Source organism: Oncorhynchus gorbuscha, unplaced genomic scaffold, assembly GCF_021184085.1.
Source record: "Oncorhynchus gorbuscha isolate QuinsamMale2020 ecotype Even-year unplaced genomic scaffold, OgorEven_v1.0 Un_scaffold_525, whole genome shotgun sequence".
Lineage (NCBI taxonomy): Eukaryota > Metazoa > Chordata > Actinopteri > Salmoniformes > Salmonidae > Oncorhynchus > Oncorhynchus gorbuscha.
The window spans coordinates 226,010-250,083 of NW_025745351.1; the positions used below are offsets into that span (position 1 = coordinate 226,010).

Consider the following 24,074-nt stretch of genomic DNA (forward strand, 5'->3'; position numbering starts at 1 on the left):
AAATGTGTTTTGAGGCACTTTGGGTCTCCAACGGTTTCAAGTAACCGCCACATTTGGTAAGTGTTATCCCTCAGACACAACTGTCAAATACAAATGGGCCACGCCTCAATTACAATTGATCTTCGCCGAAAGCAATCTGTTTCCAAACAACACAGAATACCTTGCGTTGGTGCTTCACCACGGCTCAGAACAACACAGAATACCGTGTGTTGGTGCTTCACCACGGTTCAGAACAACACAGATTCTTCATTTTCATTTTACCCTCAGAGAAGCCATGCCACCTATACTGCCACTAACTCAGTGCTATGCTAAGAGTGCTTCAAAAGCTGGCAGGGACCCATGTAAGCTTTTTTACTTTCCAAACCTGTTCCATTGAGTTTGAACACTGTCAGAACAGAAGGGTGAACACAGCACACCCGGCTGTGGTGGTGATGGGCCATAAATTCCTGTGGGCCCTTGTCTAATGAGTGTAATGAGCAAGCCGATGATTTAGGCTAGAACGTCACATAACTGAGATGCTTTACAGCATGATGGTGCTTTAATCACTGTAGTCGGGCCTGGGCTTTGAACTCCTTAACAGGCCGACGAGGCCTCCTCTCGCTCTGAAACTGAAAACAGCTGAGGGAAACAGAGAGGTTTTAGGGGGAGAAGAAACTTGACCAAGACCATTTATTTGTTTGGTCTTGATGTATTTGGCTCTTTTAATTTGAAGGGGAGAGGTTTCTGGTTTAAAGAGGCAATCTGCCATCGAAACAACAACAAGGCATCCCCCTGCCTCTGTTTTGGTAAAAAGCTGAGGGATGGGCCTGGAGAAATGTAACCACTCTCAAGTTCACAGACAGAGCTATGGATGCAAGGAATGATCAAAGAAATCACAATTATATTTTTACGCATGTTTTGAGGCTTACAGTGTTTGTTTACATTTACAATGTTTACAAACACTGGAATAAAACAAGCTTATATGTTGGGTTCTGATGGGGTCCGACAGTTGAAAGACGGTCATGAGGCATTTAGTTATTAATAGTTTTTCAAGAATCAATAGTTATACCCATTGATTCTTGAAGAATATATCTCATTCATGTAGAAGTCCAAAAATGGATGAAGCAAACTATAGGTGGCCCCTTTAAGGCTTTTTGTGACGTATGTTACAGCAAAGGTGAGGCAGTTGGTGCTTTCACTCTCTGCTGCCTGCCGCTTCTGAAACCAACCTGAAAGGAAGTGGCTCATGCCCTCCCCCAACGATGCACCATCGTTCTCCATTAACGTTCCCCCTTTTTCTCTCTCTTATCCCTCCATCACGTCGGCTCTAGAGGGGGTTGACATGCTGCCTTTTCCATCGATCCCCAACCCCCTTCAGAGCAGGCCCATCACCCTCCATGCATCCAAAGTGGGAGACAGCTGGCACAAACGACTGACACAAACGACTGGCACAAACAACTGACACAAACGACTGACACAAACGACTGGCATAAACGACTGACACAAACGACTGACACAAACGACTGACACAAACGACTGACACAAACGACTGGCACAAACGACTGACACAAACGACTGACACAAACGACTGGCACAAACGACTGACACAAACGACTGACACAAACGACTGACACATTACAGCAGAGGGGGCTTCTATACCACATCATCCCAGGGTAATCAAATCCACTGTAAGGAGCCGGCTCCAATCTAATATCAGCCAAGCTCCAGATGGAGGGTGTGTGAGGGTTAATCTAATATCAGTCAAGCTCCAGATAGTGGGTGTGTGAGGGTTAATCTAATATCAGCCAAGCTCCAGGTTAATCTAATATCAGCCAAGCTCCAGATAGTGGGTGTGTGAGGGTTAATCTAATATCAGGTTAATCTAATATCAGTCAAGCTCCAGATAGTGGGTCAAGCTCCAGATGAGGGTTAATCTAATATCAGCCAAGCTCCAGATAGTGGGTGTGTGAGGGTTAATCTAATATCAGCCAAGCTCCAGATAGTGGGTGTGTGAGGGTTAATCTAATATCAGCCAAGCTCCAGATAGTGGGTGTGTGAGGGTTAATCTAATATCAGCCAAGCTCCAGATAGTGGGTGTGTGAGGGTTAATCTAATATCAGTCAAGCTCCAGATAGTGGGTGTAATCTAATATCAGTCAAGCTCCAGATAGTGGGTGTGTGAGGGTTAATCTAATATCAGTCAAGCTCCAGATGGTGGGTGTGTGAGGGTTAATCTAATATCAGTCAAGCTCCAGATAGTGGGTGTGTGAGGGTTAATCTAATATCAGTCAAGCTCCAGATGGTGGGTGTGTGAGGGTTAATCTAATATCAGTCAAGCTCCAGATAGTGGGTGTGTGAGGGTTAATCTAATATCAGCCAAGCTCCAGATGGTGGGTGTGTGAGGGTTAATCTAATATCAGTCAAGCTCCAGATAGTGTGTGTGTGAGGATAAATGTGGTTATTGCATATTTTAGTTACTCAATACAGATTTTGGGTGACAGTCCTAATCATCTCCACTGACTGGTTCTTTCATACGGCTGTCAGATAGGGCAGGTTTTACACAAACCTTTGAAACTTGGGAAATATACAGTCTCTCTCCCATGTTAATGCACTTGTGTTTCCCTTGATTTCCCCTGTTCCTCAGTGTCAAGAGGACTTCATTAATAGTCATGTATTTTGCAGCTTTAGCAGAGAGGGCAAGCTTCTTATTGGGGCTGGTCCTATATTGAATTGTCTTGCTGTATATTTTCAAATGAAAACTTTATTCCACCATTGTATTAATTTTCTTGAAGACGAATACAGAAACGCCGGGAACTCTGGTCTGCAAAAATACAACCCTGTTCAAAAATAGACAAATAGAAAAGCCAAGAGGATTTCTTTTCAGACATTCAAATTCATTCAGCATTAGTATAATCTGTCAACCAGTAGCAACCACAGCTTGGTAGCTAAGAATTCACCACTACCCCTATGACTTCATCATACGTGAGCCCAGCAGTGCAACAATGCGGGCGGACGTTGCTGTCGACAGGCTACAATGGGAGCTCTGTCTATCGTGTCTGAGGCTCTTCACAGAGGAGACCAGCAGGGTGAAGCTTTGGCATCTGAAAATGTCCATCTACATAACCTGCTGACCAGTCAAGTAGCAAGGTGAGAAATGCCGCAGCTCGCACCGTTTCCTGCCGCCGACAACCTCACACGACCCCCAATACCTACCGAGCCAAACCAGAAACTGTGGCTGCATCCCAAATAGCATCTCTATTACATAAATAGTGCACTACGTTTGACCAGGGTGCCATTTATGATGAATCCCATGTCTCTGCTCCAGGGCTGAGATTGTAGACTTTAGAGGAAAGGACATTGTGACGATCCTCAACAATTGATTGAAGCGGTGACACTACCCCTATCACATTGAAGGTGATTGAGAGGGTGGCTGTGTCGAGACGGTCACATTGAAGGTGATTGAGAGGGTGGCTGTGTCGAGACGGTCACATTGAAGGTGATTGAGAGGGTGGCTGTGTCGAGACGGTCACATTGAAGGTGATTGAGAGGGTGGCTGTGTCGAGACGGTCACATTGAAGGTGATTGAGAGGGTGGCTGTGTCGAGACGGTCACATTGAAGGTGATTGAGAGGGTGGCTGTGTCGAGACGGTCACATTGAAGGTGATTGAGAGGGTGGCTGTGTCGAGATGGTCACATTGAAGGTGATTGAGAGGGTGGCTGTGTCGAGACGGTCACATGGAAGGTGATTGAGAGGGTGGCTGTGTCGAGACGGTCACATTGAAGGTGATTGAGAGGGTGGCTGTGTCGAGACGGTTAAAGGCAGAATGGAACGATAATAAAAGTCGCAAGGAAAAGTGAAGGGTCTTTTTCAGAGCTGAAATCTCTTGGAGCGTAAATGGACTGTCCATAAAAAAAGTATTTGGGAAGTGTACCATATTTATGGAGAACACGAGGGAAAGAGAGATGGAGGAAAAAAGGGGAGAGAGAGAAAGAGAGAGCGACTGAGACAGATGGAGGCGGTCAGGAACGTCAGCATTGTGAAGGAGAGAACAGAAATAGATCAAAGGTTAGCAATCCCCTGGCAGAACCTTTTGAACAGGTCAGCTGTTTCCCCTGTTAACAGGACATCCGTCGAGCCTCTTTTTTTATAATGAGAGATTAAAAGGGTCCATGTGGGGTAGAACTGACATAACAGGCCTGTAGGTGTTCCCTCGTCAGTTCTACAATAGTCTACTGTGTAGACACATGAAAGGGTTGCCCCCACCCTCAAAAAATGTCCTACCATGGCCTTCATGCAGGAAGATGGAAATTGGATGAGTGTTTGGAGAAAATCCATGGCAATGAGCAATGAGATAGAAACTCGAACAGAGATGCACAGCTTCAATCCTCCACAGACCAGCTGATTTTCATTCATTTAACTAGGCACATATTTCTACCTGGGAGAGGTGCGTGTGCTGCCAATGGATAACATTCATCAGTAAGTGGGAGAGAGAAAGGATAAGCAGCAGGACTGTAGAACACGACGGCCAGAGTTGTGACTAGAGAATGATCCTATCCAACTGCATTTATAGACGGTGAAAACACTGTTCCAACTATCCAGCTGCTCACAGCAACTTCTGGTCAATTATCTATCTATTATCAGGGGAATTCAAACTCTTACCCTACGAGGTCCAGGGTACTGCTGGTTTTTCTGGTCAACCTGATAATTAATTGCACCCAGCTGGTATCCCAGGTCTAAATCAGTCTCTGGTAAGAGGGGAACAATAACAACAAGTAGTGGAACTGGCTTTGAGGTCCAGATTTGAATGAGAGGGATATATGGCATCATAGTGACACCCAGGGACACTCCCCAGCCTCATGAACCTTCATATGTCACATCATTACCAGACCAACTGATCCTCATCTCATAAGAATAGGCTTGACAGCTGGAGCTGGCAAATCCAATAACCAACCGGTGCAATAAAACAGGGCAGATGTTGAACAGTGTAGCCACAAAGGAACTCACGCCTACACTTCCCACCAGGTATACATGATCCATCTAAGAGTGCTAATACCAGACTGTATTAACACTGACAGTGTCGGGCGATCAAGGTTAATGGGATGGGCGCATGCTGTGTGTCCCTCCTCTGTCCGTCTTGCGCACTGCCAACAGATTGGCCCCAGATGGTGCCGGGCTGCTTCACGAGTCCTTAACCAACACCTAACTCTGTTATACCTTCCATGTGACCACTGGACCATGTGACGGGAGAAGGAACCAAGCAACCTCACTTCAACTGACTAATGCAGCCTGAGGCTCAACCAAGCAACCTCACTTCAACTGACTAATGCAGCCTGAGGCTCAACCAACCAACCTCACTTCAACTGACTAATGCAGCCTGAGGCTCAACCAAGCAACCTCACTTCAACTGACTAACGCAGCCTGAGGCTCAATCAACCAACCTCACTTCAACTGACTAATGCAGCCTGAGGCTCAATCAACCAACCTCACTTCAACTGACTAATGCAGCCTGAGGCTCAACCAACCAACCTCACTTCAACTGACTAATGCAGCCTGAGGCTTTCTCTGAGGGAAAATACCAGGTTCAAGTGCTGCTCGGGGAAAGCTGGCATCACTGCCTCAAGTCTCTGTAAACATAAAGATAATCACTTCATTATCCCCACGGGGAAAGTTTGTTTACGGCTCTGTGCATTAAAACACATCATCAAGCAAAGACGAAGGACATATGGAAACAATTACAGCTAATTCAATCATAATATCATTTTTTTTACAATTCTTGAGCGATTCTATGATTCATCTGTAAAACTATAGATCAGTACAGTGCCAACTACAGAGACACTGGGGCTTCTTAGACTCCAGCGACTTCAGAAGGACAGTGCACTGAGCACACGTCATGTCTGCGTTCCGCTGATGTGCTGCGGTTAACTAGCGACGCCAGAAATGAGCTTTATCCTTCTGCTGAACAGAGCCTTTTACGATCCAGGCTGTCATTCTCTGTCAGACCATCATTTCTTCACAAACGACTAAAGAAGAAGAAGACAACTGCTCCGTTCAAGGGCCCTGTTTGTGCACATCTAATTCCCCTGGCTACTCCATATACAATTAGAGAAGTGTCACTGTCAGAAAGCCTTAGATTTAACAGTGGAAGAGAAGCGTGAAACATGCCGTGAGATGAAAGAGACGCTTAAAAGACGCGGAGCTCCGACGTGATGTCTTAATGAACAGCGTGTGAGTTCCTCCCCACATGGCTAACCCAGTGTAAAGAGACATAATCAGACTGTAATCCCTTTACACTGCCTTGTCCTTGAGAGAATCTCAATGGCATTTTCTTGATTCCTCGCATCTTCTCTCCTCGCCTCCTTCTCAAAACCCGTTGGATGAAATGGGCAGAGGAACCTCCCCTCTGACCATCTCATCCAATGGGTTTTGAGGAGACCAACAAAAAAACACCCATGAGACATGTACTTACTATGACTGAGATATGTGGTTTTCCCACCAAACGATCTTAAGATGAATACACTAACTGTAAGTGCCTCTGAGCGGCTGCTAAATGACTCAAGTGTAAATGAGAGAGGATGTGCTAGGAAACACATTTGAGATTCTTCTTCTCTTGTTTGGCTCAGCCTGCCTCTGAAGAGAGCTCGTCCAGTCTCCCCACTGAGACAATATTGTACTGCGGGTCAGGATGTGGTCTACAGAAACTCCCAGTCTCAGTTCCCAGTAAACCCAACCCCAAAACACCCCAAGCGGCGTGTTTGGAGAAAGGCTTGCTCGGAATTCCAGAATCGACCACTGAGAATGGCATGCCCCTTGGAATCGCTACCATCCCTCACATGTAAAGTATTCAAGGTTTCCTCCCTCGTTTTCTCCCCCCTGGTACCCCCAGTTGGCAGGGATGCCCTACCTCTTGCTCTTTCACTAATGGAGAACAAACGTGTTGGGGTCAACTGATGTTCACTACTGGCTAGCTGGCCTTAGATGAGCGTTTAGCCACTTTCCTTTCCAGCCAGATGAATTAGCTGACCTGAGCAGAGTCAGATCAATGGAGAGAGTCTATTATGCAATGCAGTCGGTGAAGTATAGCTGGAGCCGTGTTGGAGAGAAGTCTGTTCCTCCTACTTCCTCAGGCAATAAGAGATGCTCCTCTCCTGCTGAATTATAGTTTATTCTGTGTTGTTCAGCTACACAGCTACAATCTCCAAAAAGCTCAATGAACAAGACTTAAGGAATGAGTCATTTCTCCGCTCAGTAGCGGTGATATAGACGGACTGACTCGCTTTACATTACAGAGCCCTTAGTACAGTGTACTCCCACGTTTTCATCTGGAGGGTATCTCTCCAGGAACAGGGTTGGAGTTCAAACCTACAGAACGGTTTCTCTCCAGGGTCAAGGTTGGAGTTAAAACCTACAGGAGGGTATCTCTCCAGGTTCAGGGTTGGAGTTACAACCTACAGGAGGGTATCTCTTCAGGGTCAAGGTTGGAGAACCCTGGATTAATGACACATATTAGCTCGATCACACAGACAACACCGGAGAGGCACATAGCATCTACTGCCAACCCAGCACAACATACAGTACATGTACACCTACATTCACTAACAAACTGTTCCTAGTCTCGATGTCCGGCGCCGACTGAGATGGCCGCCTCGCTTCGCGTTCCTAGGAAACTATGCAGTTTTTTGTTTTTTTACGTGTTATTTCTTACATTAGTACCCCAGGTCATCTTAGGTTTCATTACATACAGTCGAGAAGAACTACTGAATATAAGATCAGCGTCAACTCACCATCAGTACGACCAAGAATATGTTTTCCGTGACGCGGATCCTGTGTTCTGCCTTACAAACAGGACAACGGAATGGATCGCATGCAGCGACCCAAGGAAACGACTCCGAAAAAGAGGGAAACGCGGCGGTGTTCTGGTCAGACTCCGAAAAAGGGCACATCGCGCACCACTTCCCAGTATTCTTCTTGCCAATGTCCAGTCTCTCGACAACAAGGTTGATGAAATCCGAGCAAGGGTGGCATTCCAGAGGGACATCAGAGACTGCAACGTTCTCTGCTTTACGGAGACATGGCTTACTGGGAAAACGCTATCCAGGGCGGTACAGCCAACGGGTTTCTCCACGCATCGCGCCGACAGAAACAAACATCTATCTGGTAAGAAGAGTGGAGGGGGCGTATGCCTCATGACTAACGGGACATGGTGTGATGAAGGAAACATACAGGAACTCAAATCCTTCTGTTCACCTGATTTAGAATTCCTCACAATCAAATGTAGACCGCATTATCTTCCAAGAGAATTCTCTTCGATTATAATCACAGCCGTATATATCCCCCCCAAGCAGACACATCGATGGCTCTGAACGAACTTTATTTAACTCTTTGCAAACTGGAAAACATTTATCCGGAGGCTGCATTCATTGTAGCTGGGGATTTTAACAAAGCCAATCTGAAAACAAGACTCCCTAAATTTTATCAGCATATCGATTGCGCAACCAGGGGTGGTAAAACCTTGGATCATTGTTACTCTAACTTCCGCGACGCATATAAGGCCCTGCCCCGCCCCCTTTCGGAAAAGCTGACCACGACTCCATTTTGCTGATCCCTGCCTACAGACAGAAATTAAAACAAGAGGCTCCCACGCTGAGGTCTGTCCAACGCTGGTCAGACCAAGCTGACTCTACACTCCAAGACTGCTTCCATCACGTGGACTGGGACATGTTTCGTATTGCGTCAGATGGGAATATTGACGAATACGCTGATTCGGTGTGCGAGTTCATTAGAACGTGCGTCGAAGATGTCGTTCCCATAGCAACGATAAAAACATTCCCTAACCAGAAACCGTGGATTGATGGCAGCATTCGCGTGAAACTGAAAGCGCGAACCACTGCTTTTAATCAGGGCAAGGTGTCTGGCAACATGACTGAATACAAACAGTGCAGCTATTCCCTCCGTAAGGCTATCAAACAAGCTAAGCGTCAGTACAGAGACAAAGTGGAATCTCAATTCAATGGCTCAGACACAAGAGGCATGTGGCAGGGTCTACAGTCAATCACGGACTACAAGATGAAATCCAGCCCAGTCACGGACCAGGATGTCTTGCTCCCAGGCAGACTAAATAACTTTTTTGCCCGCTTTGAGGACAATACAGTGCCACTGACACGGCCTGCAACGGAAACATGCAGTCTCTCCTTCACTGCAGCCGAGGTGAGTAAGACATTTAAACGTGTTAACCCGCAAGGCTGCAGGCCCAGACGGCATCCCCAGCCGCGCCCTCCGAGCATGCGCAGACCAGCTGGCCGGTGTGTTTACGGACATATTCAATCAATCCCTATACCAGTCTGCTGTTCCCACATGCTTCAAGAGGGCCACCATTGTTACTGTTCCCAAGAAAGCTAAGGTAACTGAGCTAAACGACTACCGCCCCGTAGCACTCACTTCCGTCATCATGAAGTGCTTTGAGAGACTAGTCAAGGACCATATCACCTCCACCCTACCTGACACCCTAGACCCACTCCAATTTGCTTACCGCCCAAATAGGTCCACAGACGATGCAATCTCAACCACACTGCACACTGCCCTAACCCACCTGGACAAGAGGAATACCTATGTGAGAATGCTGTTCATCGACTACAGCTCGGCATTCAACACCATAGTACCCTCCAAGCTCGTCATCAAGCTCGAGACCCTGGGTCTCGACCCCGCCCTGTGCAACTGGGTACTGGACTTCCTGACGGGCCGCCCCCAGGTGGTGAGGGTAGGTAACAACATCTCCTCCCCGCTGATCCTCAACACGGGGGCCCCACAAGGGTGCGTTCTGAGCCCTTTCCTGTACTCCCTGTTCACCCCGACTGCGTGGCAACGCACGCCTCCAACTCAATCATCAAGTTTGCGGACGACACAACAGTGGTAGGCTTGATTACCAACAACGACGAGACGGCCTACAGGGAGGAGGTGAGGGCCCTTGGAGTGTGGTGTCAGGAAAATAACCTCACACTCAACGTCAACAAAACTAAGGAGATGATTGTGGACTTCAGGAAACAGCAGAGGGAACACCCCCTATCCACATCGATGGAACAGTAGTGGAGAGGGTAGCTAGTTTTAAGTTCCTCGGCATACACATCACAGACAAACTGAATTGGTCCACTCACACTGACAGCGTCGTGAAGAAGGCGCAGCAGCGCCTATTCAACCTCAGGAGGCTGAAGAAATTCGGCTTGTCACCAAAAGCACTCACAAACTTCTACAGATGCACAATCGAGAGCATCCTGGCGGGCTGTATCACCGCCTGGTACGGCAACTGCTCCGCCCTCAACCGTAAGGCTCTCCAGAGGGTAGTGAGGACTGCACAACGCATCACCGGGGGCAAACTACCTGCCCTCCAGGACACCTACACCACCCGTTGTTACAGGAAGGCCATAAAGATCATCAAGGACATCAACCACCCGAACCACTGCCTGTTCACCCCGCTATCATCCAGAAGGCGAGGTCAGTACAGGTGCATCAAAGCTGGGACCGAGAGACTGAAAAACAGTTTCTATCTCAAGGCCATCAGACTGTTAAATAGCCACCACTAACATTGAGTGGCTGCTGCCAACACACTGTCATTGACACTGACCCAACTCCAGCCATTTTAATAATGGAAATTGATGGGAAATGATGTAAATATATCACTAGCCACTTTAAACAATGCTACCTTATATAATGTTACTTACCCTACATTATTCATCTCATATGCATATGTATATACTGTACTCTACAACATCGACTGCATCCTTATGTAACACATGTATCACTAGCCACTTTAACTATGCCACTTTGTTTACTTTGTCTACACACTCATCTCATATGTATATACTGTACTCGATACCATCTACTGTATGCTGCTCTGTACCATCACTCATTCATATATCCTTATGTACATGTTCCTTATCCCCTTACACTGTGTATAAGACAGTAGTTTTGGAATTGTTAGTTAGATTACTTGTTGGTTATCACTGCATTGTCGGAACTAGAAGCACAAGCATTTCGCTACACTCGCATTAACATCTGCTAACCATGTGTATGTGACAAATAAAATTTGATTTGATTTGATTTGATTTAGTCTGCAGCGATAAAACACACTCTGAAAACCTGTATGCCACATCACCTCCAGTTATCCTCTGTTACCTCAGTTGTTCCTGAATTGTCCTTTGACCCTCAGTGGCTTGCCATAAATCCACCCAGTTCTGAGGACCAATGTTTTCCTCTCTCCGGAGCTGCTCAGTGCAACACGGCTCCTCAAGTGTGTCAGATGTTCCCTCTGCTCACGTCCGCCATATACCTCGAGCCACAAGCAGACGTGTTTCCTCAAAGTCAAGTTCCCTTCCCCACCACAGGGGGGCTGGCACGCCCTCTGAGGCTCATGCTGGATCAATGGGCTTTGAGTGACTGAGACAAAGAGTGAACACACACACACAGTCAGGCACGCACGCACGCACGCACGCACGCACGCACGCACGCACGCACGCACACACGCACACACACACACACACACACACACACACACACACACACACACACACACACAGGCACCTCCTCCAGCACAAATCCTTTAGGGACAGGGGTGGCTGGCGTCTGGACCTGCATGTCTGTGGGCTTGTAGGGGAGAGCCCTTAGTGACCAGTGTGTCACAGTGGACCAGACCCAGCTCTAGCCACAAACACAGGGCTTTGGCCAAACACCAACCCTATTGGGTTTACTGTAAGACAGAAGCCTGGTCTGTAATCCCCCTCAGAATCCATTAAAACTACACTCAGACTACACGGCAATACAGCTAGCTAAGTCGCTTTTAATTACACTAGTGTAAAAGATCCCAAAACAGACGGACAAAGTGAGAGAACCCACTGAATTACAGTATTTAGATTGAGAGGTAATCGTCAAGCTGTGGGCTGTGTGCAATTAGACGTTATGCATTTAGAGTCACATCATTGAAAGAGTATATTCTTGGCTAAGAGATTTATGCAATTAGGACCATAGCAGTCAGCCTTCTGTGGTCTCTGAATAGTACTGTTAGGTTTCCTGCAAAACAATCAAACATGTTCATGACAGTATCCTGAAAGACCTACAAAACATGTCCTCAAGCATACAGACTCTCAACCAGACCAACGTTTCAATACCATGACAGTATCCTGAAAGACCTACAAAACATGTCATCAAGCATACAGACTCTCATCCCAACCAACCTTTCAATACCATGACAGTACCCTGAAAGACCTACAAACATGTCCTCAAGCATACAGACTCTCATCCCGACCAACCTTTCAATACCATGACAGTACCCTGAAAGACCTACAAACATGTCCTCAAGCATACAGACTCTCATCCCGACCAACCTTTCAATACCATGACAGTACCCTGAAAGACCTACAAAACATGTCCTCAAGCATACAGACTCTCATCCCGACCAACCTTTCAATACCATGACAGTACCCTGAAAGACCTACAAACATGTCCTCAAGCATACAGACTCTCAACCAGACCAACCTTTCAATACCATGACAGTACTCTGAAAGACCTACAAAACATGTCCTCAAGCATACAGACTCTCAACCAGACCAAGCTTTCAATACCATGACAGTACCCTGAAAGACCTACAAACATGTCCTCAAGCATACAGACTCTCAACCAGACCAAGCTTTCAATACTGTGACAGTAAAAATAAAAGCAGAAATAATACTATCAGCTCCACAAAAAGAAAGGAGAACTAGCAGACTCACCATGTGTGATTGACTCCTGGGGCTGACATTGATGTCCTCCACTTTCTCATTAGCTGGAAGAAGAAAAACAACAACAACAAAAATGAAGTGTGAAACCTTCCCACAAGAAGAAGTGCCTAAACACACAGTGGAGCACCAGTGACCCTTCTGAATTAGGGGACTTCTAGTCTAGTGGAGGAGCCCTTACAGAGCTCAGCGACAGGGGGAGCATGGATCTCTCTCTCTCTCTGTGTGTGTGTGTGTGTGATTCTGTGTGTGTGTGTGTGTGTGTGTGTGTGTGTGTGTGTGTGTGTGTGTGTGTGTGTGTGTGTGTGTGTGTGTGTGTGTGTGTGTGTGTGTGTGTGTGTGTGTGTGTGTGTGTGTGTGTGTGTGTGTGTGTGTGTGTGTGTAGGAATGGCCCCTGCCCAACCACGGAGCAGTGAAAGTTTGGGAAAAGAAAAGTCTCTGCTAATTCATCAGCTGCTGCCTGAGTGTTACTGACGCGGGATCTCAGGCCATTGTCTGTTGTGGAGAGCAGGGGTAAAGTTTCAAGACAGCCCAGGAGGTGGGAAAAAGAGAGAGGCAGAGCATCAACACCAGCCTCTCTCGGCTAGCTAAAAGATACACATGGGAGACACATGGTTCAATAGAGCAGGACTAGTTTACAGTCTGTGTGTAGTGGGCTGCCAGGGCTGGAGCTCCTCTCCTGACAGAGACCAGTCGGACATGAAGATAAAGCCTTTGTGTTCCGTCTAAATGCCTACACCGTTACGTTTTATAGCTGGGTAAATGGAGAGTTTCCCTCAGCCTAACAAGTGAGGTTAAGTCAGGAGTGTGTGTGTGTGTGTGTGTGTGTACATGTGTGTGGGTGTGCTTGTTTGCATCTGTGCGTGTTGGTTTATATCAGTGCCTGTGTGTGTGTTTGCGTCAGTGCCTGTGTGTATGTGTTTATAACAGAGCCTGTGTGTGTGTGTTTGTGTCAGCGAGTGTGTGTGTGTGTATTTGCGTCAACGAGTGTGTGTTTGCGTCTGTGCGTGTTGGTTTATATCAGTGCCAGTGCCTGTGTGTGTTTGCATCAGTGCCTGTGTGTGTGTGTTTATAACAGAGCCTGTGTGTGTGTGTTTGTGTCAGCGAGTGTGTGTGTGTGTTTGAGTCTGCGAGTGTGTGTGTGTGTTTGCGTCAGTGCCTGTGTGTGTGTGTGTTTATAACAGAGCCTGTGTGTGTGTGTGTGTGTGTGTGTGTGTGTGTGTGTGTGTGTGTGTGTGTGTGTGTGTGTGTGTGTGTGTGTGTGTGTGTGTGTGTGTGTGTGTGTGTGTGTGTGTGTGTGTGTGTGTGTGTGTGTGTGTGTGTGTGTGTGTGTTCTCTCACCTATGATCTGGATGATTTCTGCCAGCAGAACTCCGTCAGCAATGTCTATGGTCAGGTCCTTGATGAGTCGAGGGCAGCCAGACTTGGTCAGGTAGTGGTTGGCCCAGTCTGTATAAATCTACAACATAGAGGACAATATGGGGTAAGGGTGGCATCTATAACTGTAGACAAAGAGAAAGGAGAGAGAGAGAGAGGGAGACCGATGGAGGCTGGCAGGATCTTCAGCTTTATCAGCAAGAGAGAGACAGAGACCGAGAGAGATATACAGAGAGCGAGAAAGGCAGAGAGAGAAGAGAGAGAAAGACCGAGAAAGAAAGAGAGAGAGAGAGAAATAGAGACAGAGAGAGAGAGAAAGAGAGAAATAGAGAGAGAGAGGGATAGACAAAGAGGGAGACAGAAACAGTGAGCGAAAGAGAGAGGGTGCGAGAACGAAAGAGAGAGAGAGAGAGAAAGAGAGAGAGGGAGAGAGTGAAAGTTCAACAAGTTGATCTGACTAATTTAAAGATGGGAAGCTTAGTGCTTGGCATTTCCTATTTGAGGTATGAGTCAGGTTTGTTTTAGTACCGCGGTCACTGCTGACCTCGACCACACAGAATAACAAACACAGGTTTCCTTAGTCCTCCTATATCCCAAAATCAGACGGCCCAGTTCCATCTCAACATAAGTAGCACACAGCGCGCCAGTGAGTATTAACCAAACAGTGGATTCCCAATACATCTCTCCAACACAAACACAAATATTTGATCAAAGACAGACGCTTACAACATGAGGATGACTCGCTGGGTTTATGAGCTCACTCTGCAGGACTGGGAAGGAGATCAGATCAGCCTTTTAAAGAAGAGATCCGACCTGCTACTAACGCATCACCAGCGGGACGTTTAACTGCTGTTACTGAAGGTCTTTCAATAGAATCCATAAACCGATTAGGACCAGGACGCTGCCAGTATAGTGGTATCGTGGCTAGGAAACAAAACAGCAAACGGACTTAACTTCTTTAGGAAAACAGCCCTAATGAAACATCATTATGTTGTCATCCAGAATCACATGTATTTATTTATGTGCTATAGCACACAATATTTTACATACAGCAGGTTTTTAAAGGACCAAAGAGTGTGGTCTGCTTCATGTTTTCATTTTTGCCATGTAAAGAAATATTGTGATACTGGTATCATAACGGCCCTCAAACCAATAGGTTGATTTGTTAGCTATGTACTGTACTGGTGATTGAAACTAACAGCTGCAGAGATTTTGACCAGGTCTGTTAGGGGCATTACTTCTGCGGTTTATCCTTGCATTCCTACAACTCTCTTCAGGCAGTCCCCTATCTATCTCGCTGCACACTCATTTTGAGGGGATCATCTTTTCATACTATCTATCCGCCTGCAGGAGGAGGGAACCACAGGGAGGGCAGGATGAACAAAAGTGTCTGCAGCGTTTTCAGAGCAGCGAGGCCGTGCGTTACTCATGGAAATACTCAGAGACAGAAGGGCTCTTCTTCTTCTTCCCTGACAGACTTTATTTCCACTGGGTTCTCTAGGGGGTACTTTGAAAAAGGCGTACCTCAGGGGTCCGTTGTGGAGCCGCTCAAAGATGCCCACGACCATGCCAGAGCCTCACTCTCTTCTTGTTATCCTCAGATTAATTCAAAAAAAGCGAGGGCTGTTTTTTTCTTCATATCGTACGTGTGTTTGTTTGAGGACTCCACCAGCATGAGGAATTTTCAATGTCAAAATCCGCTTAGAAATGCAAGGGCCTCTGTGGAGGGGTTTTGTCTGTGACTTTCAGTCAACCGGTGGCCTACTAATAACGCCATTGACTGAAACTCAGTTAAAACCACTTCAATATCACCAAAGGGGCGGTTTTAAAAGGAACACTTGATAGAGAGGTTAAAAGATGTACGTATATGCAGATTATAGGCACTTCACATCTACCAGGCTATGGTTCCCATTTCCCAGCAACTCCCTCATAAAAACCAAGCTCCTTATTAGGAAATTATCCCTTTTCCCCCCTCTGCCTCACACATTGCTCCCAATTAACGGTGTTTCTCTCTCTTTCAGAGAACAGGGCACGTATCCTTCAAAGACGCCTTCTTTCCAAGGTTTTGTCTGTTGTGGTTTTGTTCGCCGGTTTCTCTCTGATGAGGGAGGCATTTAAGAGAACCAGGGAGAGGCGGGAAGCACCTTCATTACACACACACACACACACACACACACACACACACACACACACACACACACACACACACACACACACACACACACACACACACACACACACACACACACACACACACACACACACACACACACACACACACACACACACACACACACACACACACACAGCATGTGCCGGAGTACAGTACACACACTCTTAAACCAGGTCCCACTAGGCCGCACCACCACTACTGCCTGAGGAGGGGGAACAACCACAGTGTGGAGAAGAGCCTCACATTCCGACACCTCTGGTCACGGAAGCCGCGGGAAATACTATGATGGCCGAGGGATATGGAGAACGGACTGGGTTCATCACATCTCTAATTGCTGCGACAGATAATACCAAGTATGCACCGGGCGGCCAGGGGCCGGGGTTTGGAATGCCAGGGGGGTACAGCAAGTGACAGGAACTTCCTCAAAGGGAGGAGCCTCCAGAGGAGGAAGGTACTCTTGATCCTCTGCACCTCTGCAGCACTTCCCTCCCTCTCTTCCCCCTTTCCCAAAAAATAAGAGTGAATGAGGAGAGTGCCACATTGACACAATCACAGGGAGCGAGGGAGAGAGGGAGAGAGAGTTTCCTCTGCCAGGGATGTCTCTGGTACAAGGGGAGTGTTCAATCAGCTTTTTGACACGAGTGGAGAGACACGAGGGGAGGTGTGCCTCATCAAAACGGATTCAATTCAATTCACCACAAGCCATTGTTTTGGTGAGAGAGAAACTGACTGCAACCGCATCTGTCAACTGGAGGAAACATTTGGAGTTGTTTGTTAGGATTTTTCTGTCCAGCCAAACTTGACTTCCCACCACCCAGCCAAACAAACAACATGCTCAACACTAGAATTAAATGTTGCTTATTCTCTAATGATGATTGTATAAATTGGCATCACATTCAGAAATGCTGGAATAATTGACAATCTGAAAAGCTTGAATAACTCCATGGTGTTAAACTACATTCCACTAGTCCTACGCCACAAAATGGCACCCTATGCGGTATAGTGCACTACTTTCGACCAGACCATATGGGCCTGCTCAAAAGTAGTGCACTAAATAGGGAATATGGTGCCATTTTGGGACACATCCTATGAAGTAAATGGGTCTGACAGAAAAGAGAAAATGATGACAAAGCAGTCTCTAAATCAGATAATGTCACGGAGGGAAAAAGTAAGGACACTGTAAGGACACTGGTTCAAGGTGACTCTATACCCCCAGTGCATTCATTACAGCAACGTTAGACGACCCAGCCCGTGTGTGATCTGAACCTACACACAAACCACAACAACAGATTGACAAAGAACCTGCCTAGACAACTTCTTTATTTCATTTGAAACTCAACGAGGCAGCCAGCCTGAACCTACCCGTGTCTGTGACACTGACGGTGAACATTAACAGCTTCTCATTCACTCTCCTCTTCCCTTCGTCTTCACTGCTGTTTCTAGTCATTCGGTCTCTTTAAGCCCCTTAAATAGAGACTCACTGTTCAACATTTCGTGCATCACTGTCTCAGTTTCCCCGACTCATTCTTTTATTTTCTTGCTAACAGCTCTGACTTGCAATTCTATTCAGGCAGCAAACGCTGTCGGGCAACGTCAGAACACTGACTGGCAACGGCATGACTAACAGAAGCCCTAACCTCAGCCGTGCCACTCTCAACGTTCATAGAGAATAATGACACACACACACACACACACACACACACACACACACACACACACACACACACACACACACACACACACACACACACACACACACACACACACACACACACACACACACACACACACACACACACACACACACACACACACACACACACACACACACACCTCTCGCGCACAAGCCCACACCCCCTTCTCCCTCCATCCAAGCTCCCCGGAGCAGTTACAACAACTATCTATTCTCCAGTGACGTTAGCTACAGAGCTACTGTGAGGCTAGCTACAGAGCTGTCAATGTACCTGTTATGAAGCCATCTCCCTCAGCGTCAGGCTCCTGTACAGATAAACAATCAGCTTTCACGCCAGTGTGAGAGTGCCTTGCGGCGAGCAGACTGCTTTACAGTCGGAGCACAATGCAGTGTCTATGGCTGCGCAGGTACTGCCGGCAACCTGCATTGGCCCCTTAATACCTCTGGGGGGAGCCAGCCAGCTACCGAGGTGAGACTGAGCCTCAGGGCTTGAGGGACTGAAGCAGACCTGTCTGTGACTTTATACAGACCAAGGGTATTCACTGTGCTGTGGAAGTCGAAGCAGTGGTCTTTTATCACTGATATGTGTAGCAGAGAAGGATGGGATGTAACACACACACACACACACACACACACACACACACACACACACACACACACACACACACACACACACACACACACACACACACACACACACACACACACACACACACACACACACACACACACACACACACACACACACACAGCACGTGCTGTCAGTGTCTGTTACCTATGTGTGTGTGTGTGTGTGTGTGTGTGTGTGTGTGTGTGTGTGTGTGTGTGTGTGTGTGTGTGTGTGTGTGTGTGTGTGTGTGTGTGTGTGTGTGTGTGTGTGTGGGATGAGACACCCCCTGGCCGCTCAATGGGATAGGACACCCCCTGGCTGTTCAAAAGGATGTGTGTGTGTATGTGTGTGTGTGTGTGTGTGTGTGTGTGTGTGTGTGTGTGTGCGTGTGTGTGTGTGTGTGTGTGTGCGTGTGTGTGTGTGTGTGTGTGTGTGTGTGTGTGTGTGTGTGTGTGTGCGTGTGTGTGTGTGTGTGTGTGTGTGTGTGTGTGTGTGTGTGTGTGTGTGTGTGTGATGAGACACCCCCTGGCTGTTCAAAAGGATGGGACACCCCCTGGCTGCTCCCACAGGTTAGCTAAGGAGGTAAAGCTGTCAGTGTCTGTTACCTATGTGTGTGTTGGCTTCTGGCTGTACCCCTGTCCTTTTACTACAGCTAAACACCTCCCTCCCTCCCTCCCTCCCTCCCTCCCTCCCTCCCTCCCTCCCCCTCCCTCCCTCCCTCCCTCCCTCCCTCCCTCCCTCCCTCCCTCCCTCCCTCCCTCCCTCCCTCCCTCCCTCCCTCCCTCCCTCCCTCCCTCCCTGGCTGTTCAAAGGGATGGGACACCCTCTGGCTGCTCAATGGGATGGGACACCCCCTGGCTGCTCAATGGGATGGGACACCCCTGGCTGCTCAATGGGATGGGACACCCCCTGGCTGTTCAAAGGGATGGGACACCCCCTGGCTGTTCAAAGGGATGGGACACCCCCTGGCTGTTCAATGGGATGGGACACCCCCTGGCTGCTCAATGGGATGGGACACCCCCTGGCTGTTCAATGGGATGGGACACCCCCTGGCTGCTCAATGGGATGGGACACCCCCTGGCTGCTCAATGGGATGGGACACCCCCTGGCTGTTCAAAGGGATGGGACACCCCCTGGCTGTTCAAAGGGATGAGACACCCCCTTGGCTGCTCAATGGGATGGGACATCCCCTGGCTGCTCAATGGGATGGGACACCCCCTGGCTGTTCAATGGGATGGGACACGCCCTGGCTGCTCAATGGGATGGGACACCCCCTGGCTGCTCAATGGGATGGGACATCCCCTTGGCTGCTCAATGGGATGGGACACCCCCTGGCTGTTCAATGGGATGGGACACCCCCTGGCTGCTCAATGGGATGGGACACCCCCTGGCTGTTCAATGGGATGGGACACCCCCTGGCTGCTCAATGGGATGGGACACCCCCTGGCTGTTCAAAGGGATGAGACACCCCCTGGCTGCTCAATGGGATGGTACACCCCCTGGCTGCTCAATGGGATGGGACACCCCCTGGCTGCTCAATGAGATGGGACACCCCCTGGCTGCTCAATGTGATGAGACACCCCCTGGCTGCTCAATGGGATAGGACACCCCCTGGCTGTTCAAAAGGATGGGACACCCCCTGGCTGTTCAAAAGGATGGGACACCCCCTGGCTGCTCCCACAGGTTAGCTAAGGAGGTAAAGCTGTCAGTGTGTGTTACCTATGTGTGTGTTGGCTTCTGGCTGTACCCCTGTCCTTTTACTACAGCTAAACACCTCCCTCCCTCCCCCCTCCCTCCCTGCCGTCTATCTCTCCCCCCACCTCCCTCCCCACCTCCCTCCCTCCCTCCCTCCCCACCTCCTCCCCCTCCTCCCTCCCTGCCGTCTATCTCTCTCTCCTTTCCATCTCTCTCTCTCCCTCTCTCTCTCTCTCCCCCTCTCCCTCCCTCCCCCTACAGGCAGGTCACAGTCATCTAGACACAGACAGAGACAGAGAATTGTCTGGCTAACAGAGAACATGACAAATGTCCCCCTCTCTCGGGGTCTGAGGGTTCTGCTGACATGATCACTGGTGACATGGTGTGAAGGTCGCAGCGACCTCCTAGCCTGAGTCACAAATGGCACCCTATTCCCTATATAGTGCAATATTTTCTATCAGAGGCCTATTGAACCTTATCAAAAGTATTGCACTATAGGGATCCATTTGGGTCTCAGATCTTGCCTCCTTGAACAGAGTGGTACTCAGTGACAAAGCGAAACACAACCGTCTTGATTTGGTTTACTGTTCCCTCTTAAAACAGTTAGTGGCTAATAGCTGGTAGATGTACAGTATATCACATCAATACAGTCAAGGGAGTGTATAGTTATTGCAATGGGACTGGGATCAATATCCACATTAGAGTCCACCTATTGGATCTACACTGTATTAGAACATGACTGGATAGTAACCGACTGCTATTAGTGAATCGAGCACCAAGGAGTGACTGACAATGCAGTCTATGGGCAGTCTATGGGTAGTCTATGGGTAGTCTATGGGCAGTCTATGGGTAGTCTATGGGTAGTCTATGGGGGGTCTATGGGTAGTCTATGGGCAGTCTATGGGCAGTCTATGAGCAGTCTATGAGCAGTCTATGGGAAGTCTATGAGCAGTCTATGGGAAGTCTATGGGCAGTCTATGGGAATTCTATGGGCAGTCTATGAGCAGTCTATGAGCAGTCTATGGGAAGTCTATGGAAAGTCTATGGGAAGTCTATGAGCAGTCTATGGGCAGTCTATGAGCAGTCTATGGGCAGTCTATGGGAAGTCTATGAGCAGTCTATGGGCAGTCTGGGCAGTCTATAGGCAGTCTATGGGCAGTCTATGGGAAGTCTATGGGCAGTCTATGGGCAGTCTATGGGAAGTCTATGGGCAGTCTATGGGCAGTCTATGGGTAGTCTATGGGTAGTCTATGGGTAGTCTATGGGCAGTCTATTTTTATTTTATTTTTATTTTACCTTTATTTAACTAGGCAAGTCAGTTAAGAACAAATTCTTATTTTCAATGACGGCCTAGGAACAGTGGGTTAACTGCCTGTTCAGGGGCAGAACGACAGTATTTGAGGATTGATTATATATAGACATCTCTCTGCAATGTTACCATGAACCCTGGGGACCTGAGCCTCAGGAGTAGTACATGGAGATTGGATGAAGAGAGGTACCGTTTACACTCCCATCAAACATCCAAGCCTGGCAAAGAGACAATTCCTGCATAATTAAGCTCTACATAAAAACTGCATAAACTTGAGAGTGATGAGACCATAAAGTCAATGCTCTGTGATGAACCGTCATCAGAGAGCGTCTGTCAAGAACAGCGGAGTCAGGATTGGGAGCATTCAAGTGATCGACAGAAGAAAACAACGCCCTGTCAGAAATCCCCCAAGACAGTGAATCCAAGTTGGACGGGGCCAGGAGAGACATCCTTCCCAATTGAAGGCCTTTCCACTGTTAACCTGTATAGACTACTGTTAACCTGTATAGACTACTGTTAACCTACATAGACTACTGTTACCTGTATAGACTACTGTTAAACTTTATAGACTACTGTTAACCTGTATAGACTACTGTTAAACTTTATAGACTACTGTTAACCTGTATAGACTACTGTTAACCTACATAGACTACTGTTAACCTGTATAGACTACTGTTAAACTTTATAGACTACTGTTAACCTGTATAGACTACCGTTAATCTGTATAGACTACCGTTAACCTGTATAGACTACTGTTAACCTGTATAGACTACTGTTAACCTGCATAGACTACTGTTAACCTTTATAGACTACTGTTAACCTGTATAGACTACTGTTAACCTGCATAGACTACTGTTAACCTTTATAGACTACTGTTAACCTTTATAGACTACCGTTAACCTGTATAGACTAATGTTAACCTGCATAGACTACTGTTAACCTGCATAGACTACTGTTAACCTTTATAGACTACTGTTAACCTGTATAGACTACCGTTAACCTTTATAGACTACTGTTAACCTGTACAGCGTAGCCTAGTGGTTAGAGCGTTGGACTAGTAACCGGAAGGTTGCGAGTTCATACCCCCGAGCTGACAAGGTACAAATCTGTCGTTCTGCCCCTGAACAGGCAGCTAACCCACTGTTCCCAGGCCGTCATTGAAAATAAGAACATGTTCTTAACTGACTTGCCTGGTTAAATAAAGGTAAAATAAATAAAAAAAATAGACTATTGTTAACCTGTGTAGACTACTGTTAACCTGTATAGACTACTGTTAACCTGTATAGACTACTGTTAACCTGTATAGACTACTGTTAACCTTTATAGACTACTGTTAACCTGTATAGACTATTGTTAACCTGTATAGACTACCGTTAACCTGTATAGACTACTGTTAACCTGTATAGACTACTGTTAACCTGTATAGACTACTGTTAACCTTTATAGACTATTGTTAACCTGTATAGACTACTGTTAACCTGTATAGACTACTGTTAACCTTTATAGACTACTGTTAACCTGTATAGACTATTGTTAACCTGTATAGACTACCGTTAACCTGTATAGACTACCGTTAACCTGTATAGATTACTGTTAACCTGTATAGACTACTCCCATGGGCACGAGACATCTTCAAACCCCCATTTTCTCCGAGAAACTCTCACTATCTTGTCTTCAGAGGAGAGTGGGCCTCCTATTCCACACAATCTGACTATGTAAGTGTCCCAAATGACACCCTATTCCCTATATAGTGCACTACTTTTGACCAAGGCCCATAGGGCAGCATCTCTCCACAGCAATATATATTTTGGGGTGAATCCTTTGAATAGGTCCATAGTGAAGTGAACACCTTCTTAACCACACCAACTGGCAATCATTGCTGAGACTCTGTGTTCCAAAAAACTTGGTCAGGCCCCGACTTGGTCGGTTTGAAAATGAATCTGTCCAATCATATCGAGGGGCGGCGGAGTTTGGTTTGTGTTTGATTCTGGCAAATCACAGACGCACATTCCTGGTGGATCTAGGGGATTTTCACTTAGACCTGATGAAGCCGTCTCGCTCTGAAGGTATGTCAGTTGGAATTCCCAGAATGTCATGAACTGGGCTTAACTTATCTGAATCTCTCACTCCCTCTCCTTCTCCCTTTCAACCTCCACCTCCCTCCCTCCCTCCCTCCCTCCCTCCCTCCCTCCCTCCCTCCCTCCCTCCCTCCCCCTCCCTCCCTCCCTCCCTCCCTCCCTCCCTCCCTCCCTCCCTCCCTCCCTCCCTCCCTCCCTCCCTCCCTCCCTCCCTCCCTCTCTTTCTCCCTCTCCCCCCCCTCTCTCTCTCTCCCTCCCTCTCTCTCTTTCTCCCTCTCTTTCTCCATCTTTCTCTCTCTCTCTACAAGTAAGGTCTGATCTACAAAGCTACTGTAGTGTATTCACCCTTTCCTTGAGGATTTATCTTTGAAACATTCAAGCTTTTATTTAGATCTAATG

The 24,074-nt window shown here is 47.4% G+C and overlaps 1 protein-coding gene across 1 annotated transcript in view; it reads right to left on the reverse strand.

Moving 5' to 3' along the window:
- The window catches only part of LOC124018460 (neuron navigator 3-like), a 251,192-nt gene that overhangs the window by 160,429 nt on the left and 66,689 nt on the right, over positions 1-24,074 (reverse strand). The window contains 2 exon segments of the mRNA XM_046333787.1: positions 12,735-12,787; positions 14,082-14,199. Coding sequence (XP_046189743.1) covers positions 12,735-12,787; positions 14,082-14,199 — 171 coding nt within the window.